The sequence below is a fragment of the Buteo buteo genome, chromosome 1 (assembly GCF_964188355.1).
Source record: "Buteo buteo chromosome 1, bButBut1.hap1.1, whole genome shotgun sequence".
Lineage (NCBI taxonomy): Eukaryota > Metazoa > Chordata > Aves > Accipitriformes > Accipitridae > Buteo > Buteo buteo.
The window spans coordinates 51,891,652-51,915,348 of NC_134171.1; the positions used below are offsets into that span (position 1 = coordinate 51,891,652).

Below are 23,697 nucleotides of genomic sequence, written 5' to 3' on the forward strand. Positions count from 1 at the left end.
TATAGGCAAGCCATAAAGCAGCGTTACATTGTCTTCTGTTTTACTTTATGTTACTACTTGCAAAACTGAGGAAATGTTCTGCTGAAAATCATCCACATGTTTGCTGGTGTGTATCTGATTCTGGAGGAGGGTTTTCTTAGTATGCCAGTAAAATGTCTGAGAAAGGGTGCCATTTTTTGGACAAGAGAGTTAGATTCTCTATTGCAATATTTTCCGCTTGCATAAATTGTGAAGTGAGGGCGACTTTTGTTTATGCTTTAAAGAGAGAAGGCACAAATATAATGTTTCTACCATGCTACATGCAGTTAGGTTTTTGCGGGTTGTTTTTGTAAGCTGTGCCACACTGCTGTTTGTAGTGTAAGCAGGAGGAAGGTTAATGTTGAAGATGGTGGTTAGAGTAGACAACATGCAGTATTAATCACATAAAATGCTATCGCCATGACTATATTGGTACCAATAACTATTCCTAGCCTCTTCTGCTATAAATGGAAACCATAGCTTTAGCATACCCCTAGCAAACAGACTGTATGTTACCAAGTTGTTAGGTCTGCCCATGCAAACAAGCACGTAAGCCACCTTGAGCTATGCGGTCTGTCTGCAGCAACCTCCATCAATCTCCATCACTTCCCCAGTGTAGGCTTCCTTTCTGTTCTCCTGTATCTCGCTCTCTCCTCAATGATGCTTCCAGAAAGCTTGTCACTTGGGAATGAAAAATGATAGGCTCAGGTGAAGCTTTGCTTTCCAGACAGCACAGACCTGAGATCCTGCGCCTGCAGTATCATCATCTGTCTTCAGATCAACAGACAAGTCTTGATAGTGACTGTTTCCATCTTAAAAGAGCCTGTTAGTGACTGCTGAGTAATGTTAAACCATAATAACAGAGCTTTATGATTGTTATTTATGCTTTCACAACATTTATCTATCTTTTGTGAGATCTTTCGAGCCTAGTCTTACTTATTTTGCCCACATTTTGAGACTGAAGAACAACATCAGATAGTTGAGTTGTCTATGTAACGTTCAGACATTTTTTTTGTGAAATGGTGGATTTGTAGGAAAAGAGCAGGGGGTAGTAGAACAAAACTGGTTTGCTGCTATTGGATCTGAGGGTCACCAGTAGTAAGGCACAGGGGAACTTCATTACACTGCTGCCTTTTCTAGGGCCTCGCTTCAAACTAAAGCCTCTAACTGAGAGCAGTGTTGGTCTCTTTCCATACCAACCCATGAGGAACTGCTGAAGCATTTAATCTTCAGAGAATTTCCTCCTAAGTTTCCAGATGTGCATCAGAAAACACATTATATATCCCATCAGATAAGGACAGATAACTCTGCTGGCAGATACGGTGGGCACATTTTGCTTCTAACCTCCTTGTACATGTCGTGTGTGATTCTCAGAAATTTCCTGCACCGCCTGCCTGCTCTCTCACAGCTGGTGCCCGCATGTTCGTAATTAAGTCAGCTACAACAGCAGTCAGCAAGCACAATTGAAACCTGAACAGTTATTTTTTTAATACAGAATGACTGTCCTGAGTATTTTCCTTACAAGTAGGTTTTGCATCTGGTATGTTCTGCCACAGTTCTAAGTAATAAAGGTCACATGTCAGTCCATATAATCTAGGTGTGGTGTCTTTGGTGCAATTTCATTTTAAGGACTTTTTTTTTCTGCTTCCGTGAATTTCTCCCTATGGTTCAATTCAGGTGAAGAGTTCTTTATTTCCTGGTAGAAACTGTTTTGTGTCATACAGCAAATGGACAGTTTCCTCTCACTGGCAGCTCACAGCTATTCCCTTGCGGATTTAGTAGCACCCAATAGTACTTTAGTAGTGCAATGGGCTAAGTTGTATGGGGTTTGCTTTGATGTGGTTTTTTTTTTTTAAGTAGACTGTCAATGTTTTCCTAAGGAATGCAAAGAAGTCTAGAGAAATTTTACTTTAAAGTGGTTTTATACCTCAGCAAGGTTTCTTGAGACAAAGAAAAGTCACTTCTTAAGTTCAAGGCTGTTTCCTGCACTAAATATAAAAGACTGCAGCAAAGAGCATGTGCATGAAAGCTTTGAAGAAAAGGTCACAGGAATTCTTTATAACAAAAAACATTAGGCAGGCTGCCTGTAGGTGTCATTACAAGCTGTTTTGTGTGTACCCGGAGGCCTAATCTTGGAAACAATTAAAGTGCAGACATGTGGGTAACTTTAATTGTGTACCTGCCAAATCAATAAGACAAATGAAATCTTTCAGCATTTGTAAGATCTTCAGTTTACAGATTTTGCTTCAGCTGTTAGAACAAAACCATGGAAATGAAATGTGGGGAACCTGTCTAATATGAGTTTGGTATTATATTGCAAGACATTGAAGAGCTCTTTTAGATAATACTTGTGCTTTTTTGTTTTGTGCTCTGAATTGGGTTATTTTGCTAAGCACAATTTGTCCAATACATGGACAAATAATTATCATCGTTTCTGTTTTCTGTTCCTTTCTGTGACACACTTTTTGGTCTTAAATTGACACTTCATTTGCTTTTTGGGGTTGGAGAAGATACTGTCTTCCATGTTCATATATATTATAAACTAGGTGGTTTGCATATAATATCAATGCATTAACTGAGAGGAAAAAAACAGTGGGCTCTGCTGGGAAATGAAATCGATCTATAATTACCTGGTTAATTGCATTTGTCTATAGATTGCACTGGGCACTGTAAACCGTCTCACAAGACATCATATTTTGTCTGTTTTATCATCTATCTTATAGAATGCTCCTGCAGGAAAGTGAAAACCCTTCTTTTGCTTTCAACATCAGTGGATAGTGAAGCATACGTACTTGAGTATATGTATTGAGGATAGATAGACAGGCAGATAGACATAGGTTTCTTTCTTAGTCAAAAAAATTATTGGTCAAGGTGAAAAAATAGTTACGTGCATTAATGTAGTCTGTTTTAATTTGGTTTGCTTTGGCTTTCTTTGTATTAATTTGTAAGCACATGAAATTATTTTATCCTTCATATTGTCTAGTGTCTTGGGCTGATTTCAATGCTTCATCTTTTTTTTTTTTTTTTTTTTTCTTTATTGGCAGGTATAGCAGGACTACAGTTACATGCAAAACCTCTATTAGAACACACACTCGGAACTGTACAAGAAATCTGCTGTTATCTAGCCAGGAATAGCATGACCTTTCTCTTTTCTTGTATGGGTTTCTTCTTTTGTGGCCTCAGATTGTAGTTTGTTTAGCACACTGTGAAACTGAAGAAGTCCATCCCTGGAACAACCCAATAGTAGTGAGGGTGGTGTGTTGCTTTATTTCTTACTGGTTTTTTTTCCCCTTCAGAGAGAAGAAATTGTTCTTTACCTTCTTCTACCTCCCTCTTCCAAAGAATTCCTTTCTTTTGACACTTCCATCCTGCTTTTTGTTCAGCCCATATCAAGTTCCTCACTTGTTCTTATTCTCCAGTCTCCCCACTTGCCCTAGTCAGCCCACTGTATTTCAGTCAGCTTTTGATAGAAAACCTAATGTAAATACTTCCTCCTACTTGTCCTTCTCAACCTCTTCCATGTCTTACTTTTTCACAAGACAAGCCTTCTTTAATGTCTTCTTTCAGATTTACCGAGAGTCCTCTTAGACTGTGCTTAGACTTCTGCTTCTCCAATCATCCTACTCTTCCTCAAGTCCATCCTTCATCTCCTTTGCTCAAAACCCTTCAGTATCTAGCGACTACTTCCTAGCCCAAACTTATAATCGATGCTCTATTCTCTTATTTTAGACCTGCCAACCATGTATGTCAAGACATTCTTCTTCAGGTCTTGTCCTTTTTGACATCAATGGGTATTTGGCTCTTTTGCTTCTGACTCTTTAGTGGTTTCTTCAGTACAGAATGCCCTGGCTCTCTCACCAGCACACTGTTGGATGCCATCAATCACTTTTGTGTCCTTTTTTTCTTCATTCACAGCTCATTGAATTATCTTACCTGACTACATTAATCTGTCAGATAAAAGGTTAACTCGGAGCTTTCATAATCTTTTCCAGACATGTTTTGTTTTGTTCAAACTAAATCTGAGTCGGTCCAGAGAAAAACCCATGTATAGTCACATGTAATGTTGTTTATTGCCCTGATATCAATCCAGCCTAACTATACCTTGCAATGTACCTCTGAAATTAATTATGTGCACTGCTGTAGTTCCTTCTGGAATCAATTACACCATTAGGATGCTGTTGTATTTCGGTTCCTGATTTTTCACACTCTCATGAAAATGTTCCGGTAAAATGCCCTAGTTCTCAGTTCTTCTGAGTGATTCTTCATTTCAGGAACACATCTCATCACAGCAAGCAGTTCAGGCATCAGCTGAACTGAGGCCATAATAAAGACTGTCTTGTTACATGTAGGAATGTTATATGTAGGAATACATTAATTCGTCTTTCTTAAAACAAAATATACAAAATCTACCAAATTATCAATGGAAATCAGTCACCAAAAATGTTGTTGATGGTATACCACTGAGACTTCTTTCAGGAACTGTCTTTTATTGAGACAATCCTTCAGTAAACTGCAAAATTTTATTTCTGTATAACATAGTTCTTTTCATGTCAGAAAAATTATCTTTTGAAGGCTTCCCTTCCTTCCTACAAGTTTGTGTTACTCAATGGAAATTAAATGCAGCTGATGTTTCTTCTTAGGGAAGCTCCCATATGTGGCATAACAAGTGGATTTGCACAAAACCCATATGTCAGAATGCTGACTGAAATGACTACAGTAGAGTAAATTATCAGATACAATTGTTTTTTCTCCATTGTCTGTAAAGTCAGCTGTCATTTAACTGGGTGAAAATCATGTCATACGAGGCTTTAGTCATACCAAATCTTACTCTGAATTTATACATTATTATAGAATTGAATAGGTAGTGAATTATACAGCATGTTGTTGTTTTGAAGAAGTGTTTCAGTCCCTGTGTAATCATGCTTATGAGTTTTGCTATGTATTAATGGCAATATGTACTTTTTAAAGGCCATGGGGTTAGATAATTATTGACAATTAAAAAACAATTATCTCATCCTACATCAGGACTAGATCACTGCAGGATCACTGAATGTGACAGAAAGACTCATCCACATATTGGTGACAGAAATTCCTGCTAACACCATTTTTTAAATGCAGTGATGATTCACTGTGTGAAAATGGTCTTCTGTATCCCCCGGCAACCAGAAACAAAATGTATCTGTTCTTGACTGGTGGCCTTCAAGAAGAGATCTGAAAAGTCATTTGTTTTTACAAGACAATCATGCAACATTAGAAACCCACTCCCACCCCTTCTTCATAAAGAATTCTTCAAAAAGAATAAACAGAAAATAGACCTCTGGAGTTAGTGTTATTAATCAACAATTTATTCTAGCTCTTGGTTGAGTTGTAGGGCAATTTTTTTGGTATGATGTGAGTTATTTCAGATTCCATCTGTGACGTTTTCATGCATGAAAAATAATACTGTATTTTATGCAAATTACTTTTAATATACAGTTGAAATCTGGGGGATGTGACTTCTGTCCTCAGAATTTTTCAGATTCCTATAGCAACACAATATCTTATTATTTTATTGCTTGACATACTTTTAAATTTGATTCTTTAGTCTGCTTAGGATAAAGAAAACAGAGACTCCATATTTCACAAAACATGTAAAAATAAGAAATGTTTCCTTTAGATGTAATATATCAAATGAGTGGTGTATCTTTGTGTAGGTAGCTGAAATTCAGAAAGTTAAATGCTTAAAGGCTACTGTCAAAATAAGCACAAAAGACATAGGCTCTTTTTCACAGACTTGTTTTTCAGCAGTCACACCCTGTTCTCTTTCCTCCCAGTATCTAGCTGTTGATGCTATTTTTAGAAATTATTCTGATAATAATCACTCAGCAGACTTTAAGCTGAGTTGTTAAGAGTACAGTACTCTTAGCTGCAGAATTGCATTATTCTGTACAGAAGGCTTTAACCTTTTCAAATCTCCAGTTTCCCTATTTTGCTTTATAAATGTAAAGTGTGAGAAAAAAAATTGGGATTTATCCAGAAGAGGCACTTAACTGCACAGTTACAGTTTGCATTTACAGAGCAATGGGTTTCTTCCAGTTTTAAAATAGAGTTTAGTTATATTTCACACTGGCAATTGTGTGAAGAATTTTCGTATGGGAAGTTAGACCAGAACAGATTATTCACTGTGTATGTTCATGACTTAACTAACTGTGCACTAGCTCCCTGCCTGGACAGACCATAGGGGAGAAGCTGCTTTAGTCCTGGAGGAACTGGCTGACTTTGGCTCACAGGTTAATTTAGCCTTGCTTATACAAATGCTGTAAGGTGAACATTAAATGTGTGCACCCAAGGCACAGATTTAAATGAGAAGAAGCAGAAGTAAGCTCTATTTCTCTTGAAAAGTATTTAAATGATCATAAGAATTGAAATTTGTATTAATTTTCTACTATAAACCATTAATCAGCTTTAATAATAAATGTATTCAAATGAGACTGCAGAAGTGATCATACTACTCAAAATAGAAAATAAAGTATCCATGTGTCCTGGTTTCAGCTGGGATAGAGTTAATTTTCTTCTTAGTGGCTGGTACAGTGTGTTTTGGATCTAGTGTGAGAATAATGTTGATAACACGCTGATGTTTTAGTTGTTGCTAAGTAGCGCTTATCCTAAATTAAGGACTCTTCAGTTTCCCGTGCTCTGCCAGCAAGCAGGTGCACAAGAAGCTGGGAGGGAGCATGGCCAGGACAGCTGACCCAAACTAGCCAAAGGGATATTCCATACCATAGAATGTCACGCTCAGTATATAAACTGGGGGGAGTTGGCCAGGAGGGGTGGATCACTGCTTGGGCATCAGTCAGCAGGTGGTGAGCAACTGCATTGTGCATCACTTACCTTTTCTTGGTTTGTTGGTTTTGTTGTTTTGTTTTTTGGGGGTGGGGGTGTTGGGGTTTTTTGTTTGTTTGTTTGTTTTTGTTATATTCCTTTTCGTTACTTAGTAGTAGTAGTAGTAGTAGTAGTATATTTTATTTTACTTTAGTTATTAAATCATTCTTATCTCAACCCACAAGTTTTACTTTTTATTTCAATTCCCCTCCCCATCCCACTGGGAGCAGGGAGGAGTGAGCGAGCGGCTGTGTGGTGCTTAGTTTGTGGCTGGGGTTAAACCACGACACAATGCTATTTTGATGTTCATGCATTTTTACATTTTTTCCCCACTTAATATTTCCTTGTCTTTTTTCATTGGTGTTGATTTCATAAATTGGACTTTATTAATTGTGATTCACTACTTCGGGCCCCAATTGTACATGATGCTCCATGCGGGCAGTACCCTTCATCTGCTTGAAATGGCTTGCAAAGCAGGAACAGCACTTAAATCTGTAACTGTTTGGCGTAAGTTACTGCTGTGCAAATCTGTTGAAGGCCCATGCTTGCCTTTTTGAAGATTTGGAATTCTCTGACATCCTATGTTCAAGAAAAAACTCCCTTTTCTTGCTAAAGTTGTTTTAAAATCTTCATTACTTTTGCCTCCCAGTGGAATGAGTGTTTTTTCAAAATAAATTATTTACTTGTTCTTATAATACTTGGAAATATTGTGCATTTTTTTCTTTTCTGATGTTTAGGATAGGTTAGGAATCCATGTGGACACAGGACATCAGGTATGCATTTGTAGGCATTTGGAATCCAGCGTTGTTGCCTATGGGGAGGGATGTATCTTCTGGGGCTCTGGCAAATGTTGAATGGCAGCTTCCTTCTCCTTGGTTATGCTTCAAGCTGTGCAAGACTTCCCTGAAAAGAGATTAACAACATCAATAGTTAAGGTTTATGATTTCTTTCTTACTTTTACTACGTATACTTAATACATGTATCTGACCTAGCTAGATTCAGTTTGCATTTAGTGGGATGGTTCCATTCTGCTATAGCTGGATCACAATTCATGAAGAATGGCATAGTAATTTCCTAAAAAATCCTTAAGATTTCAAACCTCAGTGGCTTTAGTTCCTGGTTTGGGGATGCTAGATATCTTATTTTCTAAAATAACACAGTCTGACTTTCAGGCAATTAGGCTCGGTTTTCACATACTCCCAATATAAGCATTTACTAGTGACATTTTAAAAGCAAAATTCTTTTGTTTTAGGAAACTTATGATAAACAGATGGAAATAATAGTATTCATTGTTTTCTAGTTTGTGTGATGTTGTAGAAATCCTCTGAAAATTATATACCTGCAAGTAGCTTTCCTAACCACAGTATTCTTACGTAAAATTAAGTTTAGGTATCTTCCTGTAATAACCTGTAGGAAGCATTCAGCAAGAATCCTGTGAAAATCATTGTTCTCGTTCATGAAAACCATACTTAAATGATAAAGATTTTCCATTGGATTTTTGCATACATCTGTTAAAAAGCTACAGAATAGCATTTTTTTCCTGTTTACTAGATACGATACTCTTGTTTTGCAAAAAACAAGCAAAATTAAAGTGATGTGCAAGCCATTTGTATTCACTGTTAATATATTGTCTTTAAGAGTCATCAGTAAGAGTTGCAAATTCTCCGTATTTTGAAAAAGTGTGTTAATGCAGTTTTGTTTAATGTGAGATTTCCCAGAACTCCTGGTATTGAACTCTGTGTCTCTGGCTATGACAAGGGTTAAAACTGCTTGTGGGCACCTATCCATCGCCCTTCTAATACAGAAACCAATTAGACTTTATACTACTGAAGGACAAGCATAACTGAGTGAAAGAAATGGAGCCATTAGACTAGAAAGGATTGAAACCTGACAGCAGAACTTTCTTCTGATTGTATGTGGGCAGCTTCCAGACCCATTGCAATATGAGTGTTGTATGTTAAAAAAAAATACTGAGCAGTTTTTAAAAGCCATCATCATGTGCTCAGATTGAAACAGAAGTTCTGGCAAGAAAAGTATGTGGCCATTAATCGAAAGGTATAATAAAATAGATAGGCATGAGCGATATTGATTTTAGCATTCCCTCAATATTGATTTCTTCTGTTGAAAATCAATGTTTGACAAGCATGTTTTTGCATTTGCAGTGTATGTGCTAAAAGTTTCTTATATTTGATCTGTTCATTTCCTGCATTCCAGTGCAAACTCTTTGCCAAGAAACATTTGTCTCTATTCTCAGAGCAACGTCCTTTCCAAGATTGTCCTTTGTATGCAGTATCTGATGCAGAGAAATAGAAAATTGTCCCAACTTTAAGAGGCATGAAAAAGCAGACTGATGAAATTTTTGTTTTGAACTTAACACCCCTGCAAGGTTGGGAGCAGCAGTAAGAGCCAGAGTACAAAAGGAATAATGTGAGCCAGGCTCTTCAGCCCAGCTCTACTGACAGACGTCACTTAAACCCAGAGTGTTTCTGCTGCCTGCAGATCCTATGAGCTCTCTGGGTGTTGTTTTATATCCTTTTGGATATCAAGTTCTGTTGGAGTTCTTGGGGGTTTTAGGAAGAAGTCAGGGAACTAGCTTTTGCTTGTAACTCAGATGACAGCTCATGCCTAGGATGAGGTAGTCACATGCAGTTTGCTCTGCACAAGCTTGCCTCTGGAAGCTGCAGATGCAGTGACAACCACACGGCCTCCCTGCAGGAGCCAAGTGGTGTTAGCACCTGCCATCACTTCTGTGGTGCTGAGGAGTGAAAGATGCAATGGCAATGCCAAGAAAAACTTCTGGTTTTGTCATAACTGAGCCTACAGAGATTCTCGTAAGCAGTGGCAGCTGCTGAGAGCTAAAATTGTAGTGGTGGATGCAAGGGGAAGGGAAAAGAAGCAAATAAACTCAATGGAGCCATGTAGAGAGATTGCCATCAGATAAGCCAGGGTGCCAGCTGCTTCGTGGCACAACATGAATATGGATAAACTCCTAGCCTGTGACACGAGCCTAGGAGTTTGCTGACATGTCTCCTCATTTGCTTTGACTCTTGCTGATTTATTTTTATAATAGTTCTACCAAGGCTGTTTCAAGGAATACTGATTTATCACATGGTGATTGAGCCAGTACCTTAACCTTGCCTGGTAGAATTACCAAACAAGAAAATAAATAAATATATAAATACAATAGTGGAGATGCATGTAACAATACTTCCAAAGACTACAGACAGTATTTATTTTTTCAAAGTATTTTTCATTTGAAAAGCTCTTTATATTTTATTGTAGTTAAATGAATGTGAAAGGTGTGTTCAATTTTTCTCCCTGGTTTCCCTATTAATGTTGAAGGGTAGGAAGAAATTATACTCATTTGTATTCCTGGACATAATATAAATGAAAAATGAATATTTTATTGCTAATGGCTTTATAAAATGCTGTTCAGATATCTCAGCAAGTTTAATATATAATTCCATTGCAAAACACAAAAATGAAAACAAAATGCTCAGCTGAGGGCTCTAAAAATAATGATAATGCAATGCCTAAGTACTAGTACAGGCAACTTTTAACTCCTCCATTCCTTGGCAAGTTGCATCGGTTTCTTAAGCAATGCAGTTTGGCCTCCCCAGATCGTACAGAGCTTGGGGCCGAGAAACTGTGTCAAAGTGAAGGTTCACTGTAGTGAAACCTGAGATATTTTTCAGTCATGCAGTATTTGACCAGCTTCACTGTGTATCTTTTCAGTAGCAAACCAATCGTACAGCTGCTACATCACAGCAACTACATAGATTCTTTCAGTCAGTTTTGAGTGTGTGTATTTTTATATCTAAATATATATAAAATATATATTAATATATTTACTATATATACTTTATATTTAGTGTATATATATTCTAATATATTATATATATCAGCCTCTCTATATAGGCTGAAGGGGCTGGGTGTCGACCAAAGGAAGGGAGAAAGGTAGAGAAGGTGGGAAGACTTTCAGGTTCATATGGATGGTACGACAGGAGTAGTGTTGGTGATGGAATGGGTGTGGGAGTGGGAAGTACAATGCTGTGCAAGTACCCTAAGAGGTAAGAAAGAGCAGGCAATCTTGACAGATCTTGATTTGAGCTGATGGGAAGAGAAGTAAGCATTACACTAGAGAAAGGAAGAGGAACAAGTAGAGCTATAAAGACTGTGGAGAGCCTACTGCAGTTGGGGTAGTTTCTGTTGAACCCCCTGCCAGGGTGGGAGTTGAATTTCCTGTTGTGCCTTACTCTTCTTAATCTTTCCCTTAAGAATGAAAGCTGCTGTCTGAAGGCAGAAACTCAGCATACCATGTATTTACAAAATCAAGGAATATTTGTTCTGCCTTGACCAACTCCACTTTGGAACCTGCTTGCTAAACTAAAAAGCAGGCTTAGCATGCTTCAAAACTGTGTCTATGGTAATCAGGATTTCTACCTTTCAGGATGTCATGGTTTAACCCCAGCCAGCAACTAAGCACCACGCAGCCGCTCACTCACTCCCCCCCCATCCAGTGGGATGGGGGAGAAAATCAGGAAAAGAAGTAAAACTCGTGGGTTGAGATAAGAACAGTCCCCGAGCGGCGATTCCCCGCCCCCACTTCCCAGTTCCTAAACTAGATGGGACGTCCCATGGTATGGAATACACCATTGGCCAGTTAGGGTCAGGTGCCCTGGTTGTGTCCTGTGCCAACTTCTTGTGCCCTGGCTGGGCATGAGAAGCTGAAAAATCCTTGACTATAGTCTAAACACTACTGAGCAACAACTGAAAACATCAGTGTGTTATCAACATTCTTCACATACTGAACTCAAAACATAGCACTGTACCAGCTACTAGGAAGACAGTTAACTCTGTCCCAGCTGAAACCAGGACACAGGAGCTGAAATATTGCCTTATATTACACAAAGGGTTTCAACTTGTTAAAAACATTAAAGAACATTACTATTAAAAACATTGTGAAGCAAATAATGTGGCAAAACTTACTAAACGTTTACCTTTTATTTCTAACGACATCATGCAGAAGAAGTGTTGCAGCCAGGGAAAGCATATTTCAAATTGTTAAATGTCACTTGCTTCTTTTCTTGCAGTGGGGAAAAAAAAAATATCTGTCTTCCTTAATTTAGCAGCAGACACATACAGATGTTTAAAATGTTTCCTTTATGCTGTTATTGGGGAACTCAAGACAGTTTTGAGAATGAAGCCTCTGCATCTAAATAAGTTAAAATACCCTGTCAGAAGTGGTTCCATACTGAAATTGTAAAAACCCTTCTGAGAACTGATGAAGAAGTGAGAATAATTGCAGTCACAACATTTGGAAAGTGCAAAGTGGCTTGTTAAAACCTCAGTGAAACGTATAGCAGTTGAAGGCATCTGAATCTTTTTGAGAAACACAGAAAAATAAAACATGGCCGCACATTAAAACACCAGTGTGAAAATCTGGCAATGTTGTTCTTGATGCTTACAAAGTAAAATAAAGGTAGAAAACAACTTGACAATTGAGCAGCAAATTATTAATGAAAATTAGGCTGGCTTCATTATGTTCAGATTTAAAAAATAAGTTTTATTAATGTTATGAAACATTGTCCTCATTCAGATGAAAACAATATGTGTCATGGAAACTGTAGGCAGAAAACTGACCAGTGTTGCTGGAGATACCACCTATATCCCGATGTACTTAAGCGCAAAGGGATGTACTGAACAGTAAAGTGTGTGTAGTTTTTTGGACATGAGTTTAGTGTGTGAGAAAATGTGTACCTTAAAGAAAAATATTCATTAATAGCAGGTGCAAATAGATTTTTGTCTTGAAGGAATCACGTCTTTCTCTTGTAGACTAAAAAAGATGTTACACAAGCTGTAAGGACATCATGAACATCTTTCAGAGCTTCATAGAAAATAGTTAATTGTATGAGTATGTGAGCATAGGAACTGTTTTGCTGAAATTGGCACCTAAATCCATGTCTGGCTTCAACAGTGGCCATCTGCGGATACTTCAGAGGAACTTACAGAACAACCTGTTTTCAGGAGCATTTTTTTCCTAACCCACCAAGACAGTTACTTTCACATATCCAGAAGCATATAAATGTATATCCTGTCTATGTTTTTTATCCTCTTTAATGTAGTTGTAGGTGCATCTACTGTTTGTATTAATATCTGATCCTTTTTGGCTCCAGCTTATATCTTGGTCCCAGTATGTTATGTTATGTAATGATGCAGAACATACAGGAATGTGTAAGGGAGGGGGAGACAAGGCGATTCTGTTATCAGATTTGATCCTTCTCGGTTTAATTAATTGATTACTTCTTTCCTAAGTGTTTTATTTGGAAGGGTAGAAAAATGATGGATCTGTATGCAGGGAAGATGTAGGAGTTTGAGAGAGCCCAGAGATACTTTACTGATAGAATCTTCTTTGAATGGATGCAGACATTTTCTTCCAGATTCAGGCTATGGCTGTAGTATGGATTATCAGTGTAGTTACTCTTAGTGCTACGATGCAGACTTTGGAGAAAGAGAAAGTCTTTGTGACTGGAGTTAAAAAAAAAAACAAAACAAAAAACCCAAACACTGAACCAACTGTATGAGACAACCGTCATATTTGCTACAAAACTGAATGCATTTTGAGCAAAATATATTTGAACCTGAAAGATCTCCTGCAAGGAAATAAAAGCAATTGAAATAGGCAGCCTGAAGATTAAAATCCCAGGAGAGTACTTGGTTCTCTCAATTGACTGCTGAAAGAGCAGAAAAAGCTGATGTTATATGATATTATTAGGGAAGAATATACAATAACAAAATGTCAAGGCTGGATAGTATAGTCAATGAAGTATGAAAGAAACAATAGAAACTGAAAACAGAGTAGAGTTTTGCTCAAGGAAATCAGTTCTCCACTGTGTTGTCAACAAAGCGTTTGCGTCTGTGAAAGCAACACCCTGGTTTTCATTAGGATAAAAATATGACTGGAGTTGCATTTAATATAATGCATCATAGTAGCAGTCCCAACTTACACAGTGACAGTCATTGATGATTCTGCAGTACTCTTCACAAAGAGATGTTAACCCCAAAGTCATTGACCAAATTACTTTTGAAATTACATTCTGCTTGCAGATAGAAGTGAAGGGGGTTTTTAGAGATTAACTGGAGCTGAATTTGCTGTTTGGGAAGGTAAAAGTGGTTTTCTCCTACATATTAATAGACCCTTCGTCTAACCTCTGTGTGCCAGGAAGTAATCTGACCAAGGAAACTTGTGTCTCTGTTTGTTACAAGTCTTGTGAAGGAAAGCAGGGTATGAAGACAAACTGGAAGAATGAGCAATGAAAAATCAAGGTGAAAATAAAGAGCAGAAAGGAAGGGATATTTGCTGTTAAATAAATCTGTTAGTTATATAGTGATATATATGTCATTTTCTATTATGAGAAATGTGACATTTATATGCTTATAAAAACAGACTGGTTTTTTCCCTCTGTATGTACTCAATTGTACACCAGCAACCTCCAGTTCTTGTGCCTCTATTTAGAGGCTTAGTTCAGCTTTCTACTTTGTTTACAAATTTAAAGCCATGTTTATTAAGGTGTTCTCCTTGTGCCAGTTATCAGACGTTTTATATGTTAGATATATTCATATTGGGATTTTTAGAAACTGAAAAGCAGGTAATAATAGTAATTTGTGCCTGGTACTTCAGTATTTTTACATTTCTGCATTTAATATAAGGAGAGGGGAGATAGCTAGCTTAGTAAATTTAATATTTGAGTAAATTAAATATATATTAAATATAAATTAAAAAATGCAAAAACATAATCTGAGACTAAACTATTTCAAACACTGTAGCGCTGCAACAAACCATGAACTGGTTATATACTCTTTATGTTGCTTACTGGTTATAGGCTTTATAATTAATTTAGCCTAATTAAAAGGCTAAAAGAGCATCTTTCCAGGTATTTTTCAAAGTAGAAACAAATAGCAGTCAACAAAATGTCTTCATCCTGATCCCTTCTTACTGAAAAAAATTATTGTGCAAAATATTACATTAAATATGTTTGCTTAGAGTTGCTGAGAACTCAGTCATCTAAAATAAACCATACTAGACATACAAATGCTGTTAAGTGACAGATCAGTGTCTTTTTTAAAATAAAGTGAAATTTTCCTTTGGCATTTCACAGCTCAGGTGATAAGGTTTGCTTAGATTCTAAGAGGAATCGAGGCTAATCTGTCCACCTGTATACTAAGTGCTGGTTGAGAATCAGTAGAAATTGAATCACTAAAAACTCACTTGGCTATCCACACCTCATGTACTAGCATAAAAAGAGGTAGCAAGAAGCAGTAGCAGCTGTAATTTATGGTTTGCCCCTGCAACGGGAGCTACAGTAACTCAGGTCAGATGCAAGACCTGTGCAGCCTTCTAAACCATAGGAGCAGTAAGCTCTAGGCAATGGACCTGGCAAATACTGGATGTCTCAGCTGATAATTGCATGTATTAGTAATTAGTAAGAATAATTAACTATACCTACTAATAAAAGACACATGAAATAGGTTTATAAATAACCACCTGGTATGTATTCAAAGGTGTTAGAAAATAGGCCTAAACACATTTTGAGGAGGCACTTCCATTCTTAGTGAGTGAGATTGGAGATGTTGGGGAAAATTAATCAAACATGGTGGGGGGTGGGAGGTGAAAGCTCATTTCATGTGTCTGCTATTTTTTTCTTCTCAAAACTAATTTTTATTTTTCTGGCCTCAATTGTTTATAGTAATTTTATTTGCACGAAGTGTATGTGTCAGCAAAAACTGTTCATGATGTTAAATAATATAGAGACTACAGGAATCGCAGCGCTCCAAAGTAAGTAGGGGAGCATTGCACACTCTGGATGAACAACTGGAGTGCTTGGACTTGTGAGTTCGTGATTTCTATCTTTGTTTTTAAGAGCCCTTCATAGCTTTGAGCAAATCACTTCCCCTTCTTTTTCACTTTCATTGATAAAATGGGTTAATAATATTTAAGCACAGTATTTCATAGCGATGTTGTGCAGATCCATTAATAAATCCATTTGCAGGTCTTTGATTACCTTCAGTATATCAAAATGTCATTACTGAGCTTGCTGACTGCAGTTATTTAATTTCCTAGTTCTACTCAACTTCTAGATTATAAAATGATACTTACTGGCGTAACTTATGATACAACTAAACCTATCATCCTGAAAGTCAGTTCAACAATCATCCAGTACTCCTTAGAAAAAGCTATAAAGTACACAGATTGTCTTTTCTTTTCTTCAGTTATTATAAAGATTTATTTGATCTGAAGCTGTAATATCCACTGAAGATTTTCTCTGTCAGTATTAACTTCTTAGATCAATAAATTGTGATACTGATCTCCAGAGAAGTCAGTGTCTGCCAACTATCATTGCAGTGTTTACCCTTGTTGAAAAGCAGTCATAGCAAATTAAATTGGCTTCTGTCAGTGGATGATATACAGTGGATGGTCCATATTTTATGGTACAATTAACGAAGGTTGATACATAGGCCTCTCCCTAGAGAAGATCAGATTAAAGACAAGGGTTTGTAGTGAGAAAAATCCCAATTTATGAGGTGAGGTAAATCTGTTTTCATTTAAAGAACAGTTGCTGAAGACTGGAAGATACTATCATTTTCAAAGGAACATGGTTTTAACAATGTGCATTTATATATACTTGATCTTCTCTATTGCTGGAAAAACACTGACTTCATTCTCTAATATGCCATTAGACAATTTACGTCAGTATGTAGGTTTATGAAACATTCTGTTTTGAGGCAGGTATACAGAAGTGGAAGAACACAAAACAAAACCAAGTCTGTAACTACTTTAAAACAGCTCCAGAAAGAGGTGCTTTCTCATTCCCCTAGCGAAAATGGTGGAAATCTGTCCACAAGCAGGATCCTGATCTTGGATCTCCAAACAGGATGCAGAAGTGGGAAAAGTTAGTTCTCTTAGACTTGTTTTCTTCCTTTGCCTCATTATCAAGAAATTTCCTGATAGTTAATCACATTTTTAACATTGCTTTCCAAGGATAAATTATTATCACGGCCTAGCAGTGAGTCCATGGTATCCCTTCAGTTGCACAATAAAGATGATGTATATTTAATCTGATCAGCTCTAGAAATTAGAAGAAAACTTGAGCATTGACCATTGTAATCGTGGAACAGTTATCAGCAAAATTCTAATAATGTCCGTTGTCTGTACTTTAACAGCCCACTCCAAATTTAAAAAATGGCCTAAGAGCACTAAAAGAAAAGCTCACAGGGTTGTTTTCGACGTGGGCAAGATGGTATTTTCTAAACTGTTATTCTGATAAATACTTGAATTACTTGGTATTCAGACATTTAAAAAAATAGAGTTTAGGTCATTAAAGCTTTGCAAATTCTCTGCCCTCTAGAACACTCAGAGGTTTCCAGCAATACAGGGAAAAGGCTCAGTCTACAAAACCCAGCTGTGGTATCACTGTGCATCAAAAATACATTTTAAAACATTGCAGTTGCACAGCTAAGTACTGCAAAATTAGGAGATGTCCTAATTTACCTAATTTTGCCTAATATGTATAATTATGATACAAATGATGTTTAACATCTACTACGACTTATAAGATATGATTATAGCCTAACGGTGTAGCATCTTCTGTTTAATTTATAATAAAACCTATCAACTTCAAGTGAGACTTGCAGCGATTATGAGAACAGAATTGGTTTAAGCAGGATCAAATAAAAAGTCCTCATTGGGTGAATTCCTTACAGTGGTGGGTTTTTTGTATGTATGGGACGCTTTAAACTGCAAAGTGTGATTATGACAAATACCCTGTGGACGGTAAATTTAGGTGGGACATGTGATGTTGTTTGAAATTGTTAATATGTCCCTTCAGGAGGGCAAGCTGACAACATCTCTCAAAACAGTGATTAGTTTGGAAGGGTTTTTTTTAATAGTTCGAAAAACAACCCTTTTGGTACTGTCTCACTCAATTCTCCGCTATAATAAACAGTGTTAGTGCCACTGGATTGAATTAATTTACACTGGCAGAGAAGTTGCTCTGCATTCCTTAGAGAGGAAAGTTACTGAAGTTGTTGGAGGGGCCACTGAGGGTATGTATATATGGACAGCTGTAGACAGACACAGGCTCTTCTGCCAATGCTCCTGTCTGGCCAGACTCAAACCATTTGCAGTCCGGAAGCTATATGATCACGGTGCCCCTACTAATACACCCCACCTCTCAGCAGCCTTTCTAGTTCAGGCACAGTGCCACATCAGCATGGCATCCAGACCTGGGCTGGCTCATGTCCAGTTATCACGGAAGAGTGGATGTTTTTCTGAGGCCATCGTGTGGATGTGCCCTGAGATGTTTTGTCAAAGCAACTTCGCCACCCTCAGGGCTGCTCGACCTTTCTTAGATTCCAGCTATCACTGAAGAACTTGCAGCTCATGTAGCGTACATGTACCAATCTGCTTTGCAAGATCTGCATACTGAGGCTATTTCAATGCTTAAAAGATTGGACTGCCTTCCTGCGCACTTCTAATTGCAAATTAGGGCACTTGATTTGGTTTGGAAAGCAGCTACTTGATATTTTTTTCCTTAGTTTTTTTCTATTCTGTGTAAATTAAAAGACAAATTGTCCTCAGCTGAACTGTTGGCTTTTGAGGCAGAATGTTGTCACAGAGGAGGTCTCCTGGTTTGTCCGCACTTTGAGTTTAATCTAAAAGAGCTATGTTTCACCTCCTTTTAGTAAATTTTATCAGTCAGCTTCGTTGATGATCAAGTGCAGGAGTCCATGTTAAAATGTGTAATGTTTCTGCATACCAAAGTAATGGATTCAACAAAGATATTGGCTTTCTGACATGTTATAATCTCCCTTATTCCTCAACAACTTCTCTGTGTTCCATCGGCTATAAACTACCTGTCTCGGTCTCTCTCTTAGGTAATAATTACCATGGCCCTCTCCTTTCTCCTTTATTTGAATCCCTTTTATTTAGCAAGTAACTATTGCCTTTGCTTTGAGGTATGGTGTAACTGTTACATATCTAATTAAACTCAGTGATCTTCTCTGTAGGTGTTAACTTTGAAGTCTGTGCCTGCTATTTCAGATCTGACATAGGGATTTCATACCCAAAATTTCATCTCAGTTTTCATCCTGTACCAATTGGTTAAATAAAATATGGTATCTCTGCATAAAAATCTTCTGATGAATGAACTGTTAGAACTTCATGGGTGGAGCAGTATTCTTCACTTGCAGAATTTGGACTTATCGAAGGGGTCATAATAGATTCATAGTGATGTGAAACCAGGTATCTGATTAGTTACTTGCATGAGTTGAATTCATTAAATCATTCTGCGTTGCAGTGCCACAGTGTGAAAAGGAAATGAACTTCTAGCCCATGCAAACTTTTTTTTTTTATATTCTCCATTACATCTTTTCTATTTTATTGGTGGTGGTGGTAGTGGATTTTTTCATTTTAGCACTTAAGGACTTATTTCCCAAGAAGTATAATAAATTCTGGTTTTCTCCAGAACAATCTTGGTATTGTTTGTGTGTTCTTTTAAATCCAGATTTTGCTATTCTATTATTATTACTGTTCCAAATTATTAAGTTTCCACACTTCTTTTCATATCTGTCACATCTGTAAAAATAATGACCGTGCTAACCAACAGGTTACTGAAATATTACCTAAAAAAGGAGTGGATTTTTAGATCAATCTTTCAAGCATTTTGACTGGATAGGTCCATTGAAGTATACTGACTTATTTTCATTATTAGCTTTGGTATTCACTGTTTTTTTTCATATATTAGTGCTCATTTGTAAGATATATTGACTCATATGAAAGTGATCTTTTTTTAAACTTGGATCCAAATACTTTCCTGCACTATATTGCTTTCCTGTTAATTTTGCCTTCTACCTTTACTATTGGGCCATCTAAAAACAATAAAAATAATAATAAAAAAATTGTATATCATAGCTTGTTCTATATGAACAAAATTTTGTGTTCTCAGTTATCCTCTTGCATTACTCTTTTGTAGACACAGTATGTTTGCATACTTGTGCATATGCTTCAGTCTTTGAATGGGGAGTTCACTTAAAATAAAGAAAATGCAAAGTACTTCCTCGTTAGTGAAATACTTTTACTAATTAAAGGTAAATACCGTACAGATTGCAGTTGCTTTGTCAATCTAATTCTGTTGGATTTTCAGTGTTGGTTTTGGGCTCTTTGGGTTTTTTCCCCAAATGTAAAAAGATGTCTGTAGAACTTGATTGGAAATGCAACCTCCTGTGTGCTTTTCTTTCAGAGTACGGACATGAGTCCAGCTAGTAGCACCACCTCACTCCCTGTTAGCCCTCTTCCTGAGGAGCCGTTATTTTTCAAGGTATGGTGAATTAATTTCATAATAAGTATTGTATATGAATTTTGGCTTATCGTGTTATCTGGTGTACTATGAAGTGCTATTATTACTGCTTCCTTTTCTTTAAATTACTGTGATATCAGCAGATGTTCTTATATATACACCATGCAGTTTTCAAGAAATACCTAGAATAAAACATTATTAGTTTTGAGAGGATTATTTTTCTAGCAGACTAGAGCTATAAACTGTTATTTATAAGACTGTGTTTTTATCCTTCTCATCTGCTGGTGATACATTTTGATATGTGCATTCCTGTATATGCGTGTATGTCATTTTCGTCAACAGATTTCTCTTTATATTGCAAGTATGTGTTTTAATGAAACAGCGATTACTTACTGCAAAAATACAGGAGTTGTTAAAGGTGTGTCAAAGAACAGTTTTGGCATAAATCCAGTGTAAGCCACAGGCCTGTCATTTTAGTTAATTTTAATAATAAATGATGGGACAGTATCTGCAACTTTGTAAGGTTCAAGCTGCAAGGAACAAGTGGCCCTATGTCACTTTTTCACCTGACTTCATGGTATCCAGCCCTGGGACACAGAATGGCTTTAGGCAGAGCCCGCCTCTTGGAAGAGGTCTCCTGAGGCCACCCAGGTATATATTCAGAGCGGTGCTGCAGCTGCAAGCAAAGCAGTCACCTTGCCAGTTGTTTGCTGAGACAAGGAAGAGGGAACTTGGTTTTTCAGCACCATTGTCTTAAACATGTGTCATAATATGGACAAAGTTACACTCAGAGGAACATCCATTTTAAAATTTCCCCTTTCCCCAGTAAGTTTCCACCTACTGTATGAAAACAATTAGTAGCTTGGGTTGTGTTTTCAGTTGCTTTGTGATGACACTGAATTAAAACCGAGGAAGTAGAATTAATGAAGTTTGATGACGTAAAGTTTGTGTCTCCTGCACAAGCCTCCAGTGCAGGAAATACCAGCCTCCTTCAGACCTGGCCAACCTCATAAAAAAACTTGGGCTTTTTTTTTCTTTTTCCCATATTTTGTATGTCTATGCAAGAGTTGTACTCTGCAGTTCATAACCTGCTAGCTAGCCAGCTGATTCCTGTTACTAGAATGGTTAAGGATTGTTCTTGCTTGATGGTTTCATCAGTGGAGGTACAGATGGGATATCTGTGGTCAGCTCTTCACTGATTCTCATTCCTCTTTTGGGGTTTAATGTTTCCAAGACCCCTAGCTCTCAATCAGATTTGGCTGAAATTGAGAAATGTTGTGCCAAGATACTAGAGCACACGTCTTTTTCTTGGGAAACTACATTAAACGCACATTAAAGTCTACTCAACATTATAAGGCAGATTTGGTAGTTATTGTTTCTCCCTGTGCCTGGGAAACCACTAAGGTATGTCACATACAAAGAAATGGGCTGCTCAGCTCAGATAAATGTGTAAGAGGTAAGAAAATCTGACTTGAAATAGTTACAATAAACTCTCATGCTTAAATTCACAGCTGAGGTAAGCAAACACTGCTCTCTTTGCATAAGGAGCACTCTGACAAATACACCGTAGTGCCTTTATTTATTTTTAAAGGAAATGGTACTTGTATAGCTCAAAATGGGTTGTAAATGACTTCTTTGAAGTACAATAGTTACTCTAATAAAAAATGAAGGTATTTCTTCATATTAAAGGTCTCCTTCCTTTATATTTTATAGTAGAAAATGGTACAAGAAACTGAAAAAAAAAAAGGGCAGGAAGTGTTATTTAATCTTTCATTTTCAGTCAATTTTCAAAATAGGAAACATTTTTGTTTGGAATTCAAGTAAAATGGAGGCCAGACCAGGAAAAAGTCCAATACATCTCACAGCCAGTGCCCTTAAATAGAAATAAAAGTAATATAAAATGTAACAGTTTCTGTTATTTTCCCTGACTCACTCCAAGAGAGAGCAATATTGTTCCAGTAGTAATGTGAATGACTGGTTTTACAAGCCATAACTCTTTCCAAATACTGTCAGTCTATAATATTGGCTTTTGATGACGGGATGATGCATTTCCCTTAGCAACATGATAATAACCTTTCCCACCTCCTTGCTGTAGAATTGGAGATTGAAAAAGAAATTCCATTCTGTGGTTCTGAAAACACAGGTGTAACGAAGCAGCACAGTATAAATGCTGCATCTCTTTGGGATAGTTGAAGATCTCTGAGCTAATGAGCTTTTATATTGGACTGTGAAATGAAACCAAGCCCCTGTTCTCAATTGTACCTGGTTTTATACCAAGAAAGAGAACTGTCCTTTCTTGGGTTTTATCAATTCATCTTCAAAAAGAAGTCTGCATTTCTGCATAAAGAAAGAATGCAAATCCTGTCATCGTACTCTTATTACGTCCAACCTTACCAAAGCAGATGCCTGTCATTTTTAATCCCACAGGATATGTGCTCTATGAATATGAAGGAGAACCTGAGCTTGTTCAAAAACATTTTAAGATTTTGAATTTAATCTAAGGAAAGCCGGAAGCAAGTTTCCCATGGGAGTCCTTGCGTGTTGCATCTTAGCTCTGGTAACACTGACCTCGGCTACCATTTTCACAATATATTGCACAGGCTGTGAAATGCAGCACTGCCAGAAAGATCCAAATTGTGCGAGACCATACTCAGGAATATTTGGAGCAAAGTCTTTTCCGGTACCGCAAGCGATACTCCACCTGGGTCCATTTTATACCATAATTTTATTTGAATCATTATGTTTTACTTATGGTGAGACAGGACCTTTAAAGGAGTGTCAGGGATACCTAAGAAAAGGAATAGAAAACAATTGAGTAAGAAATAAGGGTAACCAACTCCAGTGCTATTTAATCCTAAAAGCAACCTTGAGAAAATTAAAACATAAACGTATCATTAATGCCATTCAGCAACCTTCATTCCATAACTGTTGTAAATAGTGACATAGCACTGGAATTTGGTTTTGCTTGAGGAATCAGCAACTTTGCATAGTAGCCAGAAGTACAACCAATTTTTCATGTGGCTTTGGGTTTCCTTCTCTCTGTGGAGTTAGTGACACATGTGTTCCGAGCAGTCTTCCCTAGCCGTGCCCTTCAAAAGCTTAGAAGAAAATCCTGTTCAGACATGTATGCAGACAGTGCTCTTTTGAAAAGCTTTTCTAAACCATTTTTTGATAAAACTCATAGACATTTCTTTTTAGTGAGGGTTATTTTTATGTCAAATTCCAACTTTGAATTTTCTGCTGCTTTCCATGGTTAAAGCTATTTAAAAAAACAAGATCTTTTCCTGTATTATGGGACAAGTTTATTTCTTCTCTCACAAAAGAACACCTTCTTTGTTGGTGATTTTGCACTTAAACTTTTCTGTAGGGAGGATCTTCCTTTGAACAGAAGTTTATCCTTCTGTCCCTGTATAAAATTCCTTGAAGAATTAGAACCTCATCTTGGGGAAAAAAGTTATGTCAC

At 37.1% G+C, this 23,697-nt stretch overlaps 1 protein-coding gene across 8 annotated transcripts in view; it reads left to right on the plus strand.

Annotated features, from left to right (window-relative positions):
* CCSER1 (coiled-coil serine rich protein 1) overlaps nt 1-23,697 on the plus strand; it is a 735,482-nt gene that overhangs the window by 329,597 nt on the left and 382,188 nt on the right. For all 8 annotated transcript variants that reach the window (XM_075030636.1, XM_075030670.1, XM_075030654.1 and 5 more), the window contains exon 8: nt 20,178-20,255. In XM_075030636.1, the coding sequence (XP_074886737.1) occupies nt 20,178-20,255 (78 nt within the window). The remainder of the gene's footprint in view (nt 1-20,177; nt 20,256-23,697) is intronic.